Source organism: Mustela lutreola, chromosome 5 (assembly GCF_030435805.1).
Source record: "Mustela lutreola isolate mMusLut2 chromosome 5, mMusLut2.pri, whole genome shotgun sequence".
NCBI lineage: Eukaryota > Metazoa > Chordata > Mammalia > Carnivora > Mustelidae > Mustela > Mustela lutreola.
Genome location: NC_081294.1, coordinates 136,386,110 through 136,408,303, shown reverse-complemented (window position 1 = coordinate 136,408,303; position 22,194 = coordinate 136,386,110). Strand labels below are relative to the sequence as shown.

The following is a 22,194-nucleotide window of genomic DNA, read 5'->3' as shown; positions in this document are numbered from 1 at the left end:
AGGGTCCCTAGCGCCTTAAAATACACAACCCTAACACCACACACAAATGTGCATTTCAACTTCCTTGGTTAAAAATACTAATAAGCGATGTTTATTTTTTGATTCACTAAAAAAGAACAGAGAGGGGGACGCCTGGGTGGCTCAGTTGGTTAAGCAGCTGCCTTCGGCTCAGGTCATGATCCCAGCGTCCTGGGATCGAGTCCCACATCGGGCTCCTTGCTCAGCAGGGAGCCTGCTTCATCCCCTGCCTCTGCAGCCATTCTGTCTGCCTGTGCTCACTCTCCCCCCTCCTCTGATAAATAAATAAAATCTTAAAAAAAAAAAAGAACAGAGAGGGACAACTGTAGCGCAAATTTTTTTAATAATAAGCATTATGACAAAAATAGGTCCTCATAATTATTAGAAACATGTAGAAAAATTATGAATTAGTCTCAAAAAAAAGGCAATCAATTAATTTTACTCAATTTCTGTATGTTAAGACTAGATCTGCCAGTCATCCCAGCATGCTAGAAAATTGGCCACCGTATCATGACTTTATCGGATACACAGGGATGGAGAGCCTCCTTAAGAACCTGAAAGAAAGAAATTATAAATGTAAAAAACTTTAAGTTAAAACAAACACAGTGATATAGCTTATATCTTAAAACATTTGTTTAAAAATAATATGCTGGGAAAACCAAGGATATGAGAAAATATTTCAATCAAAAATCACCTTGAACAATTTCACAAAATAATAATGGCCTATCAGTATGTGATTCCTCAAAGTGTTTTAAATGGGGCTTTACTTTCTTCAGATAGGACTATAGTCCCTAAGACAGGGCTAAAATACTTGAACAATGAAACCTTAAAAAAGAGAGGGGGGGCAAAACAAGGCCATAGCAAGATTTTTAAAGTTAATGTGCAAATCCCATGATCTTCTTAAGGAACCACTTATTTTAAAAGGAAGGATATCGCAATATGGCATAATCCAGTCGATGAGAGACTTTAAAAAATGGAAAAAACTTGGTCTTCAGTAGGATCATTTCATGAGATGTTTCAAGGTCACCTAGGTCAATAGAGAGTACAAGTGTGTGTACAACAGAGAGTACATACAAGTGTGTGTGTGTGTGTGTGTGCGCGCTCTGGGCATGGGGATGGAGGAAAGGTCTGGAAATGAAGGACTCCAAGCACCTCGTTCTCCAACATCATTTTTTTGTGTGTGGGTTTTCATTTTAATCAAAGTTACATATTTTCTTGACTTGAAGAATCAAACCGTTCTCTAAGACATGTTCTGAGAAACAGCCATCCCTCCTGTCTCCACACTGACCTCCCACTTGCCCTTCTGAGACAGAGCTTCTTTCAGAATTTACCTCCCTACCTCCATCAACCTTTGTTACTATTTCTTACTTCCAGGACATAATATGAATACCTTTCTCACCGTGATGAATTTTCAATTGCTTCATTTTTTTCATTTGCTTACTTCTTTGTCATAACTCAACCCAGTCTTTACCGGTTGTCCAAATCTCTCCATACATCCTAATGCATCCGATTACCTACAAATACAATCTTCTTGGAAGGCTTCTGCCCAGGTCTAACCCAGCCGGGCAGTATAGATGGCCAGGAAGACAGGAGACCTTCAAGAGCCAATGTGGGCTCAAGAGGCAACCTTGGGCTGAAATGAACCACTCCAAAGGGCTCAGTTTCCCAAGAGAAGGAAGCAGATTCTGCTTTGCAAGTTCTACATGTGAACTTCCTTTCCTCCTTTCACAAAAGCCACACACTGCCACATACATAGTGGTCATCCTCCCAGAACAAATCCAAGGGCAACCGCACAAATATAATAGTTATAAAGAAAATGCCCTAAGATTGTATAAGAAACCCAGATGATACTCTTCATAAACACAGGCAGGTGCAAAACCTATGTCCACCGTGCTCTATCTTTTTTGTGGTGACATAAAGCCAGTACGAGCAAGAGAAGCCATAATGGTGATGAACACCCTTAGTCATTTCAAACACAGCAAGTCATACCACATCGATGCTGTTCTGTGCTAATCTACAGGCAAGGAATATAAACACACTCCCTGCAAACACGCACTAGAGGCTAATGTCCGTCAATACTCACTAAAGCAATCTCTACTCACACTCAGATGTTCCTGCATCTACCAAGACTTCTATTTTCTTCCTTTTCTATTCTGTGTTTTTCCAATTTCCTCCTATGGCATCTACTCCTTTTTAAAAAAAAAAAACTGTAGTAAAAAATTCATCTTACCTTTTATTAAATATGGCTATATCATGACAATTTAGTTTTATTTTTTAAAAATTAAGTCTCTTGATTTAAGTGGGGCCTAGGGTTAAGAGACTAGCCACCGTCATAATCAAAATGATGCATTTATTCAGGACAAATCTTAACTTCCTTCATCTTCTTCAGAAGAAAGTCCAAGAATCTGAAGTAGTACCAATTTACTGTCACCTTTACTCAAACTTGATTCCTTGAGCCAGAGGAAGGTCCTTACTGTAATTGATGGTACTAGAAGGAAAAAAAAAATTGAATGAAGGATAGTATATACATAATTTAGAATATTTAATGTCATTAAGAAAACCTATTATATACACATACCTGTTATATACACATCTGTGTATATAACAAGGTGAAATGTCCCAAGATACAAGTTGGTACAGAAAAAAAGTTAAGATACAAAACAAGGTTAGTACAGATCCAGTTGCATGAGAGAGAAAAGACAAAGGAGAGAACAGAATCCAGAAAAACACGTTTCAAAAACGTTATTCGTAGTCTTTGGGGCACAATATGGGGATCCACTCTAAATCTCAGGTGCGCAACGAAAGTAAAAGAACATAACTGACTTTGAAGAACAGGTACCAGGAAACAAACAAAACCCACAACAAAGAAATGGAACCAGGAGAGGGTGCATATGTCTGAGACTTAAAGCACAGCCAAAAGCTCCTCAGAATTTCTAGACAGACATCAAGTCACTAAAGCTCTAAGGGACTAAGGTTGAGAATCCACCTGAGGTTAGAGGGCTAGTGAGAAGCAATAAATGAGACCAAAATGAGCATCCTGGGATCCTCAACCTTTGCTCTGTAACATAACAAGGGCCTGACCCACATATTGTTTTAATATACTTGGGAAAATCATTTCTATCTAAGGGAGAGAAAAAACAGCATACAAGCAGGGCGCTTGGGTGGTTCAGCTGGTCAAGTGCCCAACTCTTGATTTCGGCTCAGGTTGGGATCTTGGGGTCATGAGATCCAGCCCCACACTGGGCTCTGTGCTCAGCTGGAGTCTGCTAGAGACTCTCTCTCTCTCTTTCTCCCTCTGCTCCTCCCCCAGCTCATGTACCCTCTGCCCCCCAAAATAAGCTTTTAAAAAACATATAAAAAATAAAAAATAGCATACAAGTAGAAGAACCAACTCCTTAGAAAACCCTCCCTGAAGCAGGCTCCGTCACCAGCCACCAGTGTGTGCTGGGTAAACAAGCTAAGGCACCATCAAGAGCCATGCTCACTACTCTGGCCTGCAAGGGCCCTGCACACTTCCCCTCTGCTGCTGCCCCTACCACCTCCAGGGGTGGTGGCCATAACCAAGGAGAAAACCCCAAGTACAGCTTCTCCCACTTTCTCCTACTGGCTGACCCTCCAATGTCCTGCTCTTCTGGTGTCTCCAGACAGAAACCACAACTGAGTTGGTTTCACGGTCGAGCCCTAGGCACTAGCTCAGGTGGGACAACCAAGGGAGACAAGTAACAATATAGGACAGATGTCCTGGGAGGGGACAGCTGCGCTTCATTACAAAACCAAACTGAAGTGAAGCAGTACGAAGAAAGAGCATACAGTAGAAAAGCAGAAAAGCACGTTCCAAACCCACCCTCCCAAAGCCTTTTCTTACCAAGTGGATCTTCTCATGTACTGTTTCCAGGCATCGCTACCGGACTCCCGGCCACCTCCAGTGTGCTTTTCTCCTCCTAGAGAAATACACGAGAAGTTCACAAATCATGAGCAGTTTTTCTGGGTGCAGCACCTACTTGGTAGCATGGAGAGAAACACACCAAAAGGAGACTAGAGCTAGCCGACCAATGAGTTCACATTTAGCTCAGAGTATAGGCCTCCTCTATAAAAAAAGGACAAGAGGGGTGCCTGGGTGGCTCAGGGGGTTAAGCCCCTGCTTTCAGCTCAGTCGTGATCCCAGGGTCCTGGGATTAAGCACCCCCATCGGGTTCCCTGCTCAGCAGGGAGCCTGCTTCCCCCCCCCTTTCTCTGCCTGCCTCTCTGCCTACTTGTGATCTCTGTCAAATACATAAAATCTTTTAAAAAAATTTCAGAAAGATAAGAGACCAAATAAACAGCAAAAAAGAACTAAGGCGGTGGGGGTAGGGAGTGGGGAGGGGGTGACACAAAAAGGGCATATAGAGGCAGTAAATCTGCCAGAAGCAAAAGAAAACCAACCTTACCACTGGACCAGATATTAAGATGGAAAATTTCTGGACAGTGGAAATATAATTTCACACTTAACCTCAGCTATATAATTTTCAATAACTATACACAGCTTTTACAATGTTCTGAAATGTTACATTAATGTCCTTATAACATAAGAAGGTAATGATTCCATAAAATAAGAGAAGGGTATTATGTGCAAGTGTGCTATCAAACCACAAGAAATAAGTCTTGGTAGTGTTTTTACTAACAGTAGAGGAGAAAACACTTAACAAAAGAGCTACAAGAAAGATCTGAGGGGCGCCAGGGTGGCTCAGTGGGTTGAAGCCTCTGCCTTCGGCTCAGGTCATGATCCTAGGGTCCTGGGATCGAGCCCCGCATCGGGGTCTCTGTTCAGCACGGAGCCTACTTCCTCCTCTCTCTCCGCCTGCCTCTCTGCCTACTAGTAATCTCTGTCAAATAAAATAAATAAAATCTTTAAAAAAAAAAAAAAGATAGACCTGAGCAGGTATCCAGCTGGCTCAGTGTTTGATTCCTGATCTCAGGATTATGAGTTCAAGACCCATGCTGGGGATAGAGATTACTTAAAAATAAAATCCTATGGGCACCTGGGTAGATCTGCCAGTTAAGCATCCAACTCTTGAATTTTGGCTCAGGTCATGATCTCAAGGTATTGAGATCGAGCCCTGTGTTGGGCTCTGTGCTCAGAATCTTTCCTTGAGATTCTCTCTCTCCCTCTCCCTCTGCCCTTCACCCAGTACACATGTACCCTCTAAAATAGATAGATATTTTTATAAAAATTAAAATATATGAAAACCTGAGGAAATTGCCCATATTTTTTTTAAAAAAGATGAAAAATAAAAGGGAAAAGATAACAAAATTAGATGATTCTTGAAGAGATATTATTCAAATAATAGTTCTAGTCATTAGAAAAAGAGAATAATTGCAGCACCTGGCTGGCTCAGTCCATAGAGCACGTGACTCCTCATCTCGGGGCTTTAAGTTTAAGCCACATACTGGGTACAGAGAGTACTTTAAAAAAAAAGGTGGGGGAGGGTGCCTCACTGGCTCAGTCAGCTAAGCATCTGACTCTTGGTTTTGGCTCAGGTAATGATCTCCAGATAGTGAGACTAAGTCCCGAGTCAGCCTCAGCATGGAGTAGAGATTCTCCCTCTCCCTCTCCCTATGCCCCTCTACCTCCACACACACTAAATAAATAAAACCTTAAAGAGAGAGAGAGAAAGGGAAAAAAAACTGTCAAAAAAAGACCCAGCACTGAAAATTATTCAGCCCCAACACTCTAAAGCTAATCACTGGCCCAATGACTAAGAAAATTTTTTACAAAGATCTCAAACCTAGGACACCTCGTATTTTTTGAAATAGGAAAAAAAAAGAGATCAGAAATTGAAATGGACTGGGCTCTTCAACCATGACACCAGCCATAATGCAAATGAATTAACAACTTCAAATGTCTGAGGAAAAACTGCTGCAAACTGTGCAGGACAGGCAGAGGTCTGTCGGCAACACTGCAGCATGTAGGAACCCAGCTGCTGAAGACAGCCCTCCATGGGTAGCAAACTGCCCTTCAATGATTAGTTTCTTACTGGGCCTCAGCTGCTCTGATACAATGTGGTTTATGTGAAAGCCCTCCTTGCCTTCAGGGAGTCTGGAGTTTCAGTATGTGCCAGGGAAAGGAGGCCTCAGCGACCAGCCTCCAACAAAAGCCTGGGATGCAGAGCCTCTCCTAAGTTTTCCTGGTAGAGAACATGTCATGTTTGTCGTCCCAACCCACTGCTGGAAGAAGGAAGCACATCCTGTGTGACTGTGATGGGGAGAACACAGAAGCGTGGTTGCTTCCTCTGGTTTCCTCCTGACCTCACCCGGCAAAACCTCATGCTGCACACACAGAAGACGGAGGCTTAAGAAGGTTCATCTATGCTAACAGAGGGTCAACAAACAATGTCTACAACAGAGAAGAGTAAGCACTGAAGCACACTACTTTGAAAGACTGAAGGAGGGGTGTCTGGCTGGCTCAGTCGAGGGATCACGAGGCATGGGGGCACAGAGCTGTGAGTTCCGCCCCATAGTGGATGGAGATTATTTAAAACTAATAAAAAACAAAACAAAACAAAACAACTACAGTGAATTAAGGTAAATTTCCTTTTAGTAATTTCCAAGTAGCTGCCTCTGGGAATGAAGCCGGAAGAGAAAAGTGCGAGAATCCCCTTTCCCGTTTAAAAATTAACTTGTGGGGTGCCTGGGTGGCTCAGTGTGTTAAGACTGTGACTTAGACTCGGGTCATGATCTCTGGGTCCTGGGATTAAGCTCCTCATCAGGCTCTCTGCTCAGCAGGGAGCCTGCTTCCCTTTCTCTCTCTCTGCCTGCCTCTCTGCCTACTTGTGATCTCTGTCAAATAAATAAATAAAAATAAAATCTTTAAAGAAAAATTTTAAAATAAAAATTAACTTGTGTGGGCTTCAGGGAGTAAGAGTCAGGTGCACAAAGTAGTGTGGGCTACAAACAGGCACTAAGGCCCTGCAGGGGGAGAGCTGGACACGGGGGCACACAGCCTACTCAAGAGCACAGCGCAGGGGTGAGCCTGAAGGAAAGCAGGAACCTTTCCCCAAAACTTATGTAATGAATAGTAAGTACAGCAAACACTGGTCTGAAAACACTAAAAAGTGCCTCGAATTATTTACAATGTTGGAGGTATTAACACATGCGTGTTCTGCTCTATACATATATAGATGTATATGTAAGTATAAACAAGGTCATCTGTTTTTACTCTACTTTCGCTCATTTTTAGTTGAAATGCTTAAAACCCAACTGCTGACTGGGTTGACTTCAAGAAAAAAACAAACTACTACTTAATTTAAGCATTAAGAACTCAAGGCTTATTAAGAGAAAATACAAGCAGAACCCAGTGGAAGAAAACACATTAGTGTTTTATATAAAATAAAAACTAATGTTTAACACCACATCCCTTTGCAACAAAAAAAACCAGAATTTTTTGTGTGACAAAATCTGGCTTATCTCTAAAGCCAGGGGTTCTTAAATGTTCTTTGGGTCACTGACCATCTTCCCAAAAAAAGAGATGTCACTGCTTCAAGGGGTCACATATCCTAGGCTAAGGGCCCTGGCTCCAATGTGATGCAGAGTTCGAGAAAAAAGAGTCAGGTTCTGGATCATCACTCTGAATACGGCAGTAAGCTCCTCTCAAGCATGTTAGACCGGACTCTTACCAAGTTCTATTATTTCGGTTTCTTTCTTTCTTTTTTTTTTTTTTTTTTAAAGATTTTATTTATTTGACAGAGAGAGAGAGATCACAAGTAGGTAGAGAGGCAGACACAGAGAGAACGGGAAGCAGGCTCCCCGCTGAGCAGAGAGCCTGATGCGGGACTCCATCCCAGGACCCTGAGATCATGACCTGAGCTGAAGGCAGAGGCTTAACCCACTGAGCCACCCAGGCGCCCCATTATTTCGGTTTCTCGGTCAAACTTTTCTAACAGCTACTACTCCTTTTCCTTTGCTGCCTGAACTGTGTGTCCCCTCCCCAAATACTTATGTCAAAAACCTAACTTCCAAAACTTAGAATGTGGCTGTATTTGGCAAAAGCTCCTTTTAAAGAGGTAATTAAGGTTGAATGAAGTCATAAGCCAAAGAAAGAGGTCACAAAGGTGCAGGCCTGTAAAAAAAGGACTGGCACCAGGCATGTACAGGCGGGCATGGAGAAAAGGCCACGGCAGGGCCCCAGGTCATCAAAGAGGGGGCTCAGGAGAAACCAGCACTGCCAACACCTTAACCTTGCACTTACAGCCTCCACAACTGTGAGAACATCCATTTCTGTTGTTCGAGCCACCCACACCATGGCATTTTGTTATGATACCCCAACCATGTGCCCCCGACGTAGAACAGGAATTCTCTACATACCAAATGCACCTCCAATCTCAGCCCCGCTTGTGGGGATGTTGACGTTCACAATGCCACAGTCGGATCCTTTCGGTCTGTGTGTAGAAAGGGAAGCAAGGTTGAGAGCAACAGATAGGAATTAAGAAATAAACTGAAAAAATCCAAGCAAAACCTCTAAGACTCTTCATGCTCAAAAATGGGATTTTCAACTATAATGGTTTCTTTCTTTCTTTTTTTTTAAGCCCACTCGTGACACAAACTAAGCTTATGTGAATTCTCAAAACAGACAAAGTTATACCCAAGCCAGCGGAAGATTCTGCCCAAATCCTTGGTAAAGATGCTACTGGAAAGCCCCTGTTTTACTTCATTATTCCAGGCGAAGACTTCCTCTTCATTCTAAAAAGGACAGTGGAAGCTGTTAGAGGATGCAGCAATTGCTTCAAAATTCACAAGAGTCCATTTCATGAGCTGTACCAATGTAATCTCCACACACAGAAGTTAACTAAAACCTCAGTATCTTACTAATTCTGTTTCTCTCATGCACAGCTTTGTGGGGGTTTTCCCTGAATTGTACTCTGAGAAACAGACGAGGACATGCTTCCACTCAAGCTGCTACATGTAAGACCTATTACTTACTGAGCTCCTCTTCTATGCAACCCACTGACCGAAGCACTTTGCACACATTTAAGTATTTAATCCTCATCCAACAATACAGGTTTTGTATTACCCCCATTTTACAGATTAAGCAAGACACACTAAATAATTTACTCAAGAATTCACTCACATACACAGAATACAAAACATGAAATTATCCTCTGTCACAAGACATGAAATAAGACGACAATTTAAATCAATATTTTTGAAAAGCAATCCTTTGAGGGGCACCTGGGCGGCTCAGTCAGTTAAGCATCTGCTTAGGCTCAGGTCATGATCCCAGAGTCCTGGGATCAAGCTCCTCATCAGGCTCCCTGCTTAGGGGGAAGCCTGTTTCTCCCTCTCCCACTCCCCCTGCTTGTGTTCCCTCTCTCGCTGTCTCGCTCTGTGTCAAATAAATAAAATCTTTAAAATAAGTAAGTAAGGGCGCCTAGGTGGCTCAGTGGGTTAAGCTGCTGCCTTCGGCTCAGGTCATGATCTCAGGGTCCTGGGATCGAGTCCCGCATCAGGCTCTCTGCTCAGCAGGGAGCCTGCTTCCCTTCCTCTCTCTCTGCCTGCCTCTCTGCCTACTTGTGATCTCTCTCTGTCAAATAAATAAATAAAATCTTTTCAAAAATAAATAAATAAATAAGTAAAAATAAAAAGTAATTCTTTAACTGTAGTAAGATATAATTCTTGTTAATATTTTCTTAAACTATTAATCATGGCATATTCAAACCTTGATTTGATCACTAAGTATTGGCTGGCATGGCTCTAGTCTGTCTGGGGAAGGAGAAGGTGGGGTGGGGAAGGAGACCCTCCAGCTTTTACCATCTGCTAAAACCTCCACAGGCTGTCCACAGATACAGGTTACAACTGTAGTAGGTCTGAAGACTGCATGCAGCTTGTCACTTGTCTGCTGATGCTCAGCACTGAGGCTATGGGACGGTCTGGTCCCTTCCATGTGGAAGCTGACCATAAGGCCTACACAGCTCAGAGCAGATGACACACAAAGGCAGCCATCAAACTCGAGAAATGGGAAACAGAATCCATTTTTACCTTGAATTTAAAGACATAAAGAATCGGAGCAAACGTCTCTGTGTGTGCAATGGATGCGTTGTGAGCCAGACCTGTCACAATTGTTGGTTCTACGTAATTGCCAGGGCGATCCATGACCTTCAGTAGAGAAATAAAGTAGAAAGAATGAAGGTGTTTTGTTTTTTGGTACTTAGGGTCAGAGGACACAACCTTCCCCTATACTTTGGAGAAAAAGAAAATAAACACCATTTATACATATGAATCATTTCCCCAAAATAACTTCCCATCATGAATAAAAATAACCTCTGTCTTGGTTGGTCAGAGAAAAACAGAAAAGAAAGTGAAGAAGCAAAACCTGTCACAGGTTGACACGACCAAGTGACACTGAAAAAAAGCAGTTATAGCTGGCTTTTTAACCAGTATATAATGTAAAAATAGGACTACACGGCATCTGAAGACTGTATCATATCCCCATCCCAAATTCCTACAAGGAAGCCTTAACCCCCACCAGTGTGACTGAAACTGGAAACAGAAGCTTTTAGTAAGTAAGTAAGTTAAAAGAGGTCACACAGGTGGGGCCTGAATCTGGAAGAACTGAAGACCTTACAAAAAGAGGAAGAGATACCAGAGACCTATTTTCTCCACCCTCAAGGCAAAGGCCGTATGAGGACACTGAGAAGATGGGTGTCTGCGTGGTCTGTGTGCCAGCAACAGAGGCCTCACCAAAAATCAACCCTGCCAGCACCGTACTTTAGACTCAGCCCCAAGAACTGTGAGCAAAGTAAATTTCTATTGCTTAAAGGACCCAGTGGGGGACCTGGGTGGCTCAGCTGGTTAAGTATCTGCCTTAGGCTTAGGTTATGATCTGGGTCCTGAGAGCGTCAGGCTCCCTGCTCAGTGGGGAGTCTGCTTCTCCCTCCCCTGCACCTCTCTCTGCTTATGTGCTCTTTTTCTCCCTCTGTGAAAAAAAAAAATCTTAAAAAAAAAAAAAAAAAAGGAAAAAAAAACTGTAGGTCAATACTGTTCAAATAATTGATTCTGTGGATTGTACGTAATTACTTGTTTTCAAAATCTCTCATTTATAGTATTACACATTTTCTTGCTTGTTGATTTGACTCCTTGTTTGACATCATACTTTCTCTTTTTTGGCTACAATTTCTTCCTTTGTTAAGAGTGGCATCAGTTTCCAAACACTAGGATGCGTATTTCTAATTGAGCTTTGTTCTGCACTGTGAACGCCTCTGCCTTGTTTGTGCTTGGCATGTTCTCACATGTCTGTTGACAGACATTTCAAGGTTCTGTGGGAAATGCAAAGTCCACAGTTCTGTGGAAAATGAGTTCAAAACTCTGCACCACTGCACAGACCATCACGAGGGCTAAGATTTACATAGTATAAAAATGGGAAACTACATCAATGGAGAAATGAAACCTAACAGTCAACCCAATGATTAGGCCAATACAGTGACCAACCAACCAGCCAACCAGTTATGTTCATTATTTTCATTACCCTTTATGCCAAAATTGCCCTTATAACCAACCAATCAGTTAAGCAACAATAATGTTTCTGGTGAAAATGCTAGCAGCAAAGATGCCTATTATGGCATCCTAGTATCCCGCTTTTTGATACCCTGCCTTTTAAAAATAGCCACTAAATACGGATTCTGACTCTTCTAAATACAAAGTCTTGTACTATCCCAGGAAAAGGAGGTGTCCCTTCCATACAAAATCCCAGGGACTCAATTCAAAAGCAACCATGGCCCTGAGTTTCCTGTGTGTTCTCCAGAAGTGTTCCATGCATTTGACTTTGTCACTCACCAAAACACTGATTTCCCCCTTATAAAAGTATGATGGAGAAAAACAAAGACAGCAGTAGGAGACCCTTCGCCCATCCGCCCAGAGCCCTGCTTATGCTAAGGAAGCAAAATGTGTCACTACTGAGCTTAGTGTCATTACCTTGCCACCATAGACCACGGTGCCACCTTCTTTCTCTGCTTGCTCCACTGCTCCCAGAAACATGCTCACGGCCTGTTTGGTGTGGAGTGGCCCATAGAGAACATTAGCTGCAGAGAAAAAGGAATGCTCTCAATCTCAAACTGAATGGCATCATTTTCTTGTTAGAAGAGCCCTTCCGATGAACAGCCCTATGTCTTCATACAGTGCCCCAGTCAGGCAACCTTTCCCAGTGAAAGGACAGGAAATACGGAATGCTCTGAAGGACACATGGACACCATCACCACCACTCGTCTCTGCGAGGGGAGCGAGAGTAGCCGCAGAAGACACAGACACCAGCAGGTGGGACTGTGTCCTGAAAAAGCTGCTCTATGTGAACAGGGGGAAGGCCAAATCTGTCACGCCCCCTGAGTTAAAGGAATGGCTATCAATGAATCAGAGCACTGCATTAAAAATGCAAGATCCATTGATTCATGACCATGGAATCACTCTCTAAAACTTCACAGGTTTGGGAGCTGGTATGGAATCTAACCAGCAGAGATGGATGCTGCTGGAATCCAGAGCCTTAAAGGTGACCAGGGGGCAGAGGAAGAAGGGAGACTCAGGTACGCCTCAGTGAGGAGGTGGCATCTTACAGCACCAGGCATGAGGAAAGTGGGTAACGAGAATTTCCAATGGAAAGGGTAGCGGGACGGAGCCTGGGACAGGGGAGCTCTGTGAGAAGGACACAGAAGCTGGAGCTCAGGGAGTAGGTCCACAGAAGTCATGGTGGGGGTGGTAAACAGAGGCAGAAGTCACATCATGAAAGAGCATGAGCGGATCCAGAGGGACTGGGAAGGAATCCAGGTTTTAGCTGAAGAGCAATTAGGAGTCACTGGAGTGCAGGAAGCAGGCAGGTGATTTGTCATCTAATTACATCTTTTAAAAAAATCACTCTGGGGGCGCCTGGGTGGCTCAGTGGGTTGATGTCTCTGCCTTCAGTTCAGGTCATGATCTCAAGGTCCTGGGATCGAGCCCCGCATCAGGTTCTCTGCTCAGTGGGGAGCCTGCTTCCTTCTCTCTCTCTGCTTGCCTCTCTGCCTACTTGGATCTCTGTCTGTCAAATAAATAAAATCTTTGAGGGGGAAAAAAAAATCACTCTGGCTTCTCTGGAAGGCAGAAGTGAAAGCAGGAAAGTCAGCTAGGTGCCTCCTACAGCCTTCCACGAGGATGGTGATGGCTTCCATGAGCGTCATAAGAGTGAAGAGAGAAAAGCTCATCCAAGTCATCCTGCCCGAACACCAAGACCTAAGCTCACCCACCAGCTGCCATCAAGCACTCACAATCCTAAACTAGGAGCAGATGTGATACCCCAAGTGCCCAATGACCCTACTTCTTATGCCCTCTGGCCTCTCAGGAAAGGAAAAACAGAAAATGTAAGATCAGAAACACTGTTAAGACCAGTTGTTAAAAGCAAACATCTTTGAAATAAACCAGATACTCACAGTCCCATGGGTTCCCCACACGGATCTGTGCATAGGCCTTTTTAAGTCTATTTACAACTTCATCATGGATGCTTTCGTGTAAAAACTAAGTGAAAAAAGGAAACATTCAAGGGAACAGTAAAATGCACAAATTAACAATGTGCAATTTTCCTTAATACTCCTGACTTACAACTCATAATGGTTTTTAAACACTGTGACCTCTGAAAACATAAGCAAATTAAGTCTTAAATAATTTCTAATTTTAATATTAACTACATTAAGGCAGTAATTCCCACTCAGTGGAGGTTAGAAAAAAATTTTAAGCCATGTGTTTAGCAAGATTCTAAGGACTTATGTGGCCAAGCTTCACACACCAATTAAAGCCTGTTTTTTGTTCTAGAGCACTTGATATCTTAATTACCAGAGAACCTCAAGTTTATCTAGGCTAATCATGGTGAACACACACCACAGCTGTGCGGTCAGCCTGGGGCTGCTGCTGTGTCACATGCCCTTAGCTCTCAGGCCAAGCAGGGCTCCAGAGGGAGACCTCAACCAGGAAATGAGCCCTTGGGCTCATTCAGGTAGGATGTAATAACATCCTGTGCTACACTCCCACGGATAGAGATGAACTTGGCAAGCCATCCACTCTCTGGGTTGGTCTCCATGTAGCATATGGACTGACAGTCACGGAGAGCTGTGGGATGGATTTTTTTCTACATACCACTAACTGTCCCTGCAGAAACCAATCTGGGCAGTGACTAATAGCATCCTCTAACATTTAACACTAAGTACAGAGCCTGATTATGTACAGTTGCCCCAAGACACAAAGGAAAAATAAAACTCAGCTGAATAGACTAATGCTTGACTTCCATCTCATTTTTTGGAGTACTGATTTCTTCTCAGCATTAGTGTAGTAAATGTTTAAAGCAAACAAATTCAATAAATTGTTAACTATTCTATGAACATCACATCTCAGATTTTTTTTTTTTGAGAACTTCAACTAATGGAACAACTATGGAACAAATGATTACAGATAATCAATTGTCGTATACAGGGGAAAAAATGAATACGAAAAGTTACAGAAAAAGGAGATTTACATTCTAGGTATCTTTTAGTCTAATTAATTTATATTATGTCAACCTTATAAAGAATTGGTTCATACTCACCATGGGTGAAAATAAAAACAAAAAGCCAATTCCTCTAATTCAACTGCAAAATTTTTTTAATTAAAGAAGGAAAACTCAGTGATTTTTAAAATGTCAAATGTACAAACAGCACCCGTGTGGTTCATTCAGTTAAGGGACCAACTCCCAATTTCAGCTCAGGTCATGACCCTCAGCCCTACATCAGGCTCTACAATGGGCATGGAAACTGCCTTGGTTAAGACTCTCTTTCTCCCTCTCCCTCTGCCCCACCTGCTCTGTTCTTTCTCACTATCAAAAAAAAAAAAAAAAAAGGGGGCGCCTGGGTGGCTCAGTGGGTTAAAGCCTCTGCCTTCAGCTCAGGTCATGATCTCAGGGTCCTGGGATCGAGCCCCGCATCGGGCTCTCTGCTCGGCGGGGAGCCTGCCTCCCCTTCTCTCTCTGCCTGCCTCTCTGCCTACTTGTGATTTCTGTCTGTCAAATAAATAAATTAAAAAAAAAAACAAAACACTTTAAAATTTAAAAAAAAAGAAGAAGAAGAAGAAGTCAATAATGTAGCCAGATCTTACACCTCATCAAAACTTTGCCTGGGTGGCTCAGTGGGTTAAGCCTCTGCCCTGGGCTCAGGCCATGATCACAGGGTCCTGGGATCGAGCCCCACATCAGGCTCTCTGCTCAGCAGGGAGCCTGCTTCCTCCCCTCTCTCTCTGCCTGCCTCTCTGCCTCCTTGTGATCTCTCTCTCTGTCAAGTAAATAAATAAAATTTAAAAAAAAAAACTTGTTTGGTAGTAGCAGAGTTTTCAGCACCATGAAAATCAGGGTTGCATCCCACACAGAAGTGAAATCTAGCTAAAATCTAAGTATGGAGATTAAAACTTCCAAACTCCACACACGGATGCTAACCCATAACTCCATATATGCACTTAATACCAATGTGGTCTATATTTGTATGCAGTCTATATATTCATCCAGAGACAAAAAACAAAGTCATTTACTTTTCAATAAACCATGCAGAATCAAGTCTAGATCTAATACCAGACTTTCAGGCCCCAAATTAAAATCTTTCTAACAGTTTACTACTTAAAGTGTTTTTATGAAAAAAACTAAAGCTGGGGCACCTGGGTGGCTCAGTGGGTTAAAGCCTCTGCCTTTGGCTCAGGTCATGATCCCACGTTCCTGGGATAGAGCCCCGCATTGGGTTCTCTGCTCAGCAGGAAGCCTGCTTCCTCCTCTCTCTGCCTACTTGGGATCTCTGTCTGTCAAATAAATAAATAAAATCTTTAAAAAAAAAAAAAGAAAGAAAAAAACCTAAAGCTATTTTTTAGCAAATGATTTGCAAATTCTCTGAACTCTGACCTGACTTTATTCTCTAAGTGACACTGGACTCTGTCCAGATCGCTCTAGGTTTAAGACTGAAAACAATCCCAGTCAAACTCTAATCAATGAGTGTGAGTCTGCTTGTAGTTTGAGTGGAGGGTGAGGCTGAGACCCCGGTTGATCAGCACCACCACCCTGAGCAAGGACCACAGATGTGCCAACCATATCTGCAGAATACAGGTCTCAGGTCTCTAGCAGTACTTCTACAATGTGTCCTAACAGTACAATGTGATACTAAGGGACTGTATGTCATTCAACGTCATGTGCCCTCATGGACACACTCACCAGGCGCCTCACAGTGGTACACCTCTGGCCAGCTGTCCCCACGGCAGCAAAGAGGGCTGATGGAACGACTAAGCTGAGGTCTGCATCTTCAAAGGCTTAAAGAGAGACAACACAGATACCCATCAGTGTCACCAAGGAGACGTGCTAACCGGGACTAAATGATGCTCTCAGAAAGCTCTGTAAGGAGCACTAGCATTTCCTCTGCGACAGAAGCATGCTCACATCACAGGGCAACTTTTCTTCCAGGGAGGATTACATAAGAGCATAATAATGAGCTCTAAGGTCTTTACCCCAGTACAGATGTCAAAGGAGATTAATAATGGCATCTACCTCACATCTACCTCACAGTAATAAAGGGATTACTGTGGGGATTAAAGGAAATAACTCAGATCAAACAGCTGTACACAGTATCTGTGAATACCCAGTGTCACTAAATGTTAACTGTATTTTTGAATACACGCTCTTTAACTAGATGGGTTCAACCAGAATAAAGCCATCACTACAAACTTTTTACATTTCTGGTGTATACCACAAATATACAGGCATTTACACATGATGATAATGATGGCAATATACAAATTACCAAATTTGGTTTCAATATACAAATTACCAAATTTTTTTTTCACAAAATCCATGTTTCCAGCAAGCAATCATCCTCCTAATGTTCGTTATCCAGAACAGGCTGGTGCCCTATTTCCTTTTGTGGCCAAAACCAAAAAAAAAAGAAACACGTCAACTCCGAGCCTACAGGTAAACGATACAAAATGCTTTAAGGGCGGGCTCTTTCCTGGTATAAAAGCACTCAGTATCCATTACAGACAAGCAAATATTTTAAAACATAAAGGAATCAGGAAGTCGTGTAAGAATTACTCACTTATTCTAGAGAAACGTGGCCAGTTCTCCTGAAGTAGGAGAAAAGTAAGAAATCATGCCACACTATAAAGTCTCAGTGTAAGCTCTAAGCCCCAGGCAGCACTTCCTAACGTGAACACCTGTCCTTCCTAGTCATCTCTGCCTCATACCTTTACATCATGACTCCCAAGTAAAACCTGAAAACTAAAATTACATCTTAGGCGCATGCAACACAGGAGGGATGAGTTTCTATTCGAGTTCTGTATGTTCATCTGAGCTACCAAAGCTATTCTGAACAGAAAATAAATGAAAGGCAGGCAGGGGTGTCTGGGTGGCTCAGTCGTTAAGCATCTGTCTTCAGCTCAAGTCATGATCCCAGAGTACTGGGATCAAGTCTCACATTGAGGTCCCTGCTCGGCAGGAAGCCTGCTTCTCCCTCTCACGCCTCCTGTTTCTGTTCCCTCTCTTGCTCTGTCTTCCCCCATCAAATAAATAAATTAGAAAAAGAAAGAAAGAAAAAGAAAATAAATGAAAGGCAACCTTACCAATAATGGCATTGTTTCCTCCAAGTTCTAACAAACTTCTCCCTTTAAAAACACAAACACACTTTAAAGCCCATTTCAGTATTTAACACACATTGCAAGAAAGCCTGAAATCACAGCTTATTTCAATTATGTCTTATTTTCAGATTCCAAATGTAGTATGAGCATTGCATCCACATCAAACATCTTGATTTTGTTAACTGTACCATGGTTTTATGGCACAATGTCTGTATTCGCAAGATATACCCCAAAATATTTAGTGGTAAAGAAACACAATGTTTTCAACATATCTTGAAAGGTTTAAAAAAAACGAATACGCACTCACAGTTTATGTGCATGCATGCATGTCGCTAGAGAGAAAATGATAAATGGGCCAACACGTAAGCCACTGAGTGAATTTCATTAAGGGCGTACAGGAATCCCTGTGTTAGTTTTGGAACTTTTCTCTCAATGTGAAAGCTCTACTCCTTGAAACTCCTTTTAAAAGTCTGGGAAATTTTGTAATCTGCCAAGATATTAAACAATGAATTACCATACGATCTAACAATCCACTTCTGGGTCCTTCACCAGTAGCTAAAAGGTGGAAGCCAAGGGTCCATCAAAAAATGAGAAAATAAACAAATTATTATCCAGCTCTAAAAAGGAAGGTGGTTCTGACACATGCCACCACCTTTAAGACATACGATGTAAGGTCAGCAGGGACTGAGTGGTAATGCTACTCACAGGAGGTTCTTGGACTGGTCAAACCGATGAAGAAAGCGAGCAGAATAATGGTAGCCAAGAGCTGGAGGATAGCAGAAACGGGGAGCTCGCTTTTAATGGGGATACAAGTGGGAAAACAAAGTTCTGGAGAGGGGTGGTGATGATGGTTGCACAACAATGGAAATGTGCTTAGTGACATAGAAGTGTACACTTAAAATGATTAAAATGATACATTTTGTTATATCCATACACACACACATATATATACACACACATTTCTTTTACCACAATAAAGAAAAGAAACTGAACAACAAAAATCTTTTTTAAATCAGAAGGTATCAAATAGGCAAAAAGCTATGGTTTGTAAGTCACCATGAATCTCTCCTCATAATCTGATACAGCGCCTTCAAATCTCTTTCCTGTTCACTTGTATTTTCTTGACATAACAGGAACTAATGTGCTCTTACACCTCTTCCCTAAGTTGTTAAGAGCTGCTTGAAAAATCACTGCACACCATTTCAACATGATGATGGAACAAATTTTACTTAGCTCCTGCTCTAGTGCTGAATAATCTATTGATTATCTACCTCCTGATTATCTACTTCAGTCAAGGCCACAGGGTAAGTCTATTAGAGCTCCTGATACACACTGCCAACTTACATTCCAAGAAGTCACACAGCAGGCTATGAACACCACTCTTACCTTACACACATCAGCAATAAAGAACAAAGATTTGCCTCGATTTCAGAGCTGTGTTTACGGCTGATCTCTTGAGTATGGTTCCTTAAATGCCCTTTAAAATCAGCTTCTATGTAAATAAATACTACTGATTTGTGCTACCAGGAGCACATGTGCCAGCCAGAGATGTTCTCTCCAATGCCAACAGTTAAGCACCCAGGGGACATTAGAAGGAGATAGGGCTGTTATAACCGAAGACCCTGTTACTATTAGCTGTAGTCTTTGCTACAACAGAGGATTTAATGATAACCTGGCTGGCTACAGCAGAGGACAATACTACCTGCTGAGAAAAGGAAAGCCACAGCAGATTCTACACCTAACATGGGCTCCTGCTGCCCAGCTTCAAGGGACACACTGCAGAGAAGGGACCCACACATTCCGGATCCTCCAAATTCTCCCTGTGCTCCCTAAATCGACTCATAACCACCAACCCTGTCCAAGAAAAGAACCTGCAACTGACAGCAGATGGATACGTGTTTCTAAAGACCGCAATCCTTCTCCTAAACAGTACTACTTAAGAGAGAGTAACAAACTACGGCTTTAAAGTAATAAGGGGATAGGAAAAGGAAGAGATCAATCTGTTCATGGAAGCAGTAGCATTAATGATCTTGAGCACCCCGGCATAAGCTTCTTGGGGTCATGATGAATATTCGAACAAGTATCTATTCAAAAGCTTTGTCCATTTTTAAACTGGGTTGTGTTTTATACTGCTGAACTTTAAGAATTCTTTATTTATTCTAGATATGAATCTCTCATCAGAAAAAGGATTTGCAAATACCTTCTCCCATTCTGCGGGTTTTTCTTTCCACTTTTAAGTTTCTTTGGAAGCACAGATGTTTTATTTTTGATGAAGTCTTCTTAATCTTTTATTGTTTCTGCTCTAGGTGTCATGTTGAAGAAAGCACTGCCTCATCCACAGTCACAAAAACCCATTCCTGGGACGCCTGGGTGGCTCAGTTGGTTGGGCAGCTGCCTTCCTGATCCCAGCGTCCTGGGATCGAGTCCCACATTGGGCTCCTTGCTCGGCAGGGAGCCTGCTTCTCCCTCTGCCTCTGCCTGCCATTCTGTCTGCCTGTGCTCGCTCTCTCCTCCCCCCTCTCTGATAAATAAATAAAATCTTTAAAAAAAAAAAAAACCCATTCCTATGTTTTCTTCTCTAAGTTTGACGGTTCCAGCTCTTATATCCACGTCACCAGAACATTTATTTTTTGTGTACAAGATGAAGCTGGGGGTCTAATTTCTTACCACGTACATGGATATCTAGTTGTCCCAACACCCTTCGCCCTTTGTTGAAAAGACTACTCCTTCTCCATTGAAATGTCTTGGCACCCTCGTCAAAAATCAAATGACCCACTGAGCCAGCCAGGTGCCCCCGTTTAATTTACTATTAAGTATTTTATTGTTTGAGGGGTGCCTGGGTGGCTCAGTCGGTTAATGGGAGGTTGGGGTACCAGGTGGTGGGTATTATAGAGGGCACGGATTGCATGGGGCACTGGGTGTGGTGCAAAAATAATGAATACTGTTATGCTGAAAATAAACAAAAAATAAATTTTAAAAAAATATTTAAAAAAATATCAAATGACCTAACTGTAAGGGTTTATTTCAGGACTCTCACTGTTATTACACTGATCCTGACATCTATCCTTAGGCAGGTACATCATCTTGATTACTATATTTTTGTATGAAGTTGTGTTATCAGGAGTATGGGTCCTCGAAATTTGTTCTTTTTCAAGACTGAGCTGCTTGCGGTCCTCCACAGTTCATCTAAATTTAGCGATCAGCCTGTCGATTTCTGCAAAGAAGCCACGTAACATTATGAAAGGGACCACAATCTCTGTAGACTACTTGGGCAGTATTGCTCTTAGGCTATAACAATATCAACTTTTCCAAAAAGTGAAAATGGGACATCTTTACATTTACTTAGCTCTTCTTTACATTCTTTCAATGGTATTCTGTAGTATTTTGTGTGAAAGACTTCAACTCCTTCTATTATTTTTTTTTTTGAAGATTTTATTTTTAAGAGACCTCCACACCAATGTGGGGCTCCACCTCACAACCCAGAGATGAAGAGTTGCACACTCTACCCACTGAGCCAGCCAGGTGCCCCCGTTTAATTTACTATTAAGTATTTTATTGTTTTAGGGGTGCCTGGGTGGCTCAGTCGGTTAAGCATTTACCTTGGGCTCAGGTCCTGATCTCGGGGTCCTGGGATCAAGCCTCGAATTGGGCTCCCTACGCAGTGGAGAATCTGCTTCTCCCTCTGTTCCTGCCCCTTGCTTGTGCTCTTTCTCTCAAACAAGTAAATAAAATTTTTTTCAAAAAAAAAGTATTTTGTTCTTTTTGACACTACTGTGAATGGAATTGTCTTCAGAATTCCATTTTCAGGTTGTTCACTGTTGAGGTATAGGAATACAAGTGATTTCTGTATAGTGATCTTGTATCCTGCAACCTAACCTTACTTATTAGCCCTTATGGTTTGTAAGTCTCCTGTTTAAAAGCAACATCCTGGGGTGCCTGGGTGGCTCTGACAGTTAAGTATCTGACTCTTGATCTTAGGGTCTTGAGTTTAAGCCCTGCACTGGGCTCCATGCTGGGAGGGGAGCCTACTTTAAAAAAAAAAAAAAAAAAAAAAAAGGTCACACCTTCAGGATGGGGAAAATAAGTAAAAGCAATGCCTTTATAGCAAAACAACTGGCAGATTTAGTAGTCAAGCCTCATTTTAGGCTAGGGTTTGTCAAAATTCAGCAAAACCACCAAAAATTGAAAGTCATTATTATTCTTGAAAACGTAACTCTAAGAAGCCGTCCAGTGGAGCACAGAACACTCTGTATACAACTCATCAGTTGTATATACGTAAAATGTAAAGGAGAACAGACTTAAGATTTCCATTCCTAAATTCATTCATGTCCTGTCAATCCCTACACCTATTTAAAGTATGACTTTTCTGTTTTTAGTTTGCCCAACCCTTCTGACAGAAATCAAGAAATGTATTTGATAGGATTTCGCTCTGGTCATTTAGGGGGAAAAACGACACGCTTTTCCAAATTACGTTCTTAAATGTGCCATCTCCCCATTGGTATCTGTATCCCTTCTCTTTTACTTGGACAGTCAAATAAACATGGCTGGTGTCCCCAT

At 42.2% G+C, this 22,194-nt stretch overlaps 1 protein-coding gene across 2 annotated transcripts in view; it reads right to left on the bottom strand.

Annotated features, from left to right (window-relative positions):
* Positions 1-342: 342 nt before the first annotated feature.
* ALDH7A1 (aldehyde dehydrogenase 7 family member A1) overlaps positions 343-22,194 on the bottom strand; it is a 46,851-nt gene continuing 24,999 nt past the window's right edge. Inside the window, exons 10-19 of one of the 2 annotated variants that reach the window (XM_059175713.1) lie at positions 17,623-17,664; positions 16,226-16,320; positions 13,443-13,527; positions 11,962-12,068; positions 10,030-10,146; positions 8,636-8,733; positions 8,359-8,432; positions 3,884-3,959; positions 2,450-2,506; positions 343-572 (exon numbers count right to left, since the gene is read on the bottom strand). In XM_059175713.1, coding sequence (XP_059031696.1) covers positions 2,452-2,506; positions 3,884-3,959; positions 8,359-8,432; positions 8,636-8,733; positions 10,030-10,146; positions 11,962-12,068; positions 13,443-13,527; positions 16,226-16,320; positions 17,623-17,664 — 749 coding nt within the window. In that variant the 3' untranslated portion in view covers positions 343-572; positions 2,450-2,451. Of the gene's footprint in view, positions 573-2,443; positions 2,507-3,883; positions 3,960-8,358; positions 8,433-8,635; positions 8,734-10,029; positions 10,147-11,961; positions 12,069-13,442; positions 13,528-16,225; positions 16,321-17,622; positions 17,665-22,194 lie in introns of both variants that reach the window. The other variant, XM_059175712.1, reaches the window with a different exon arrangement.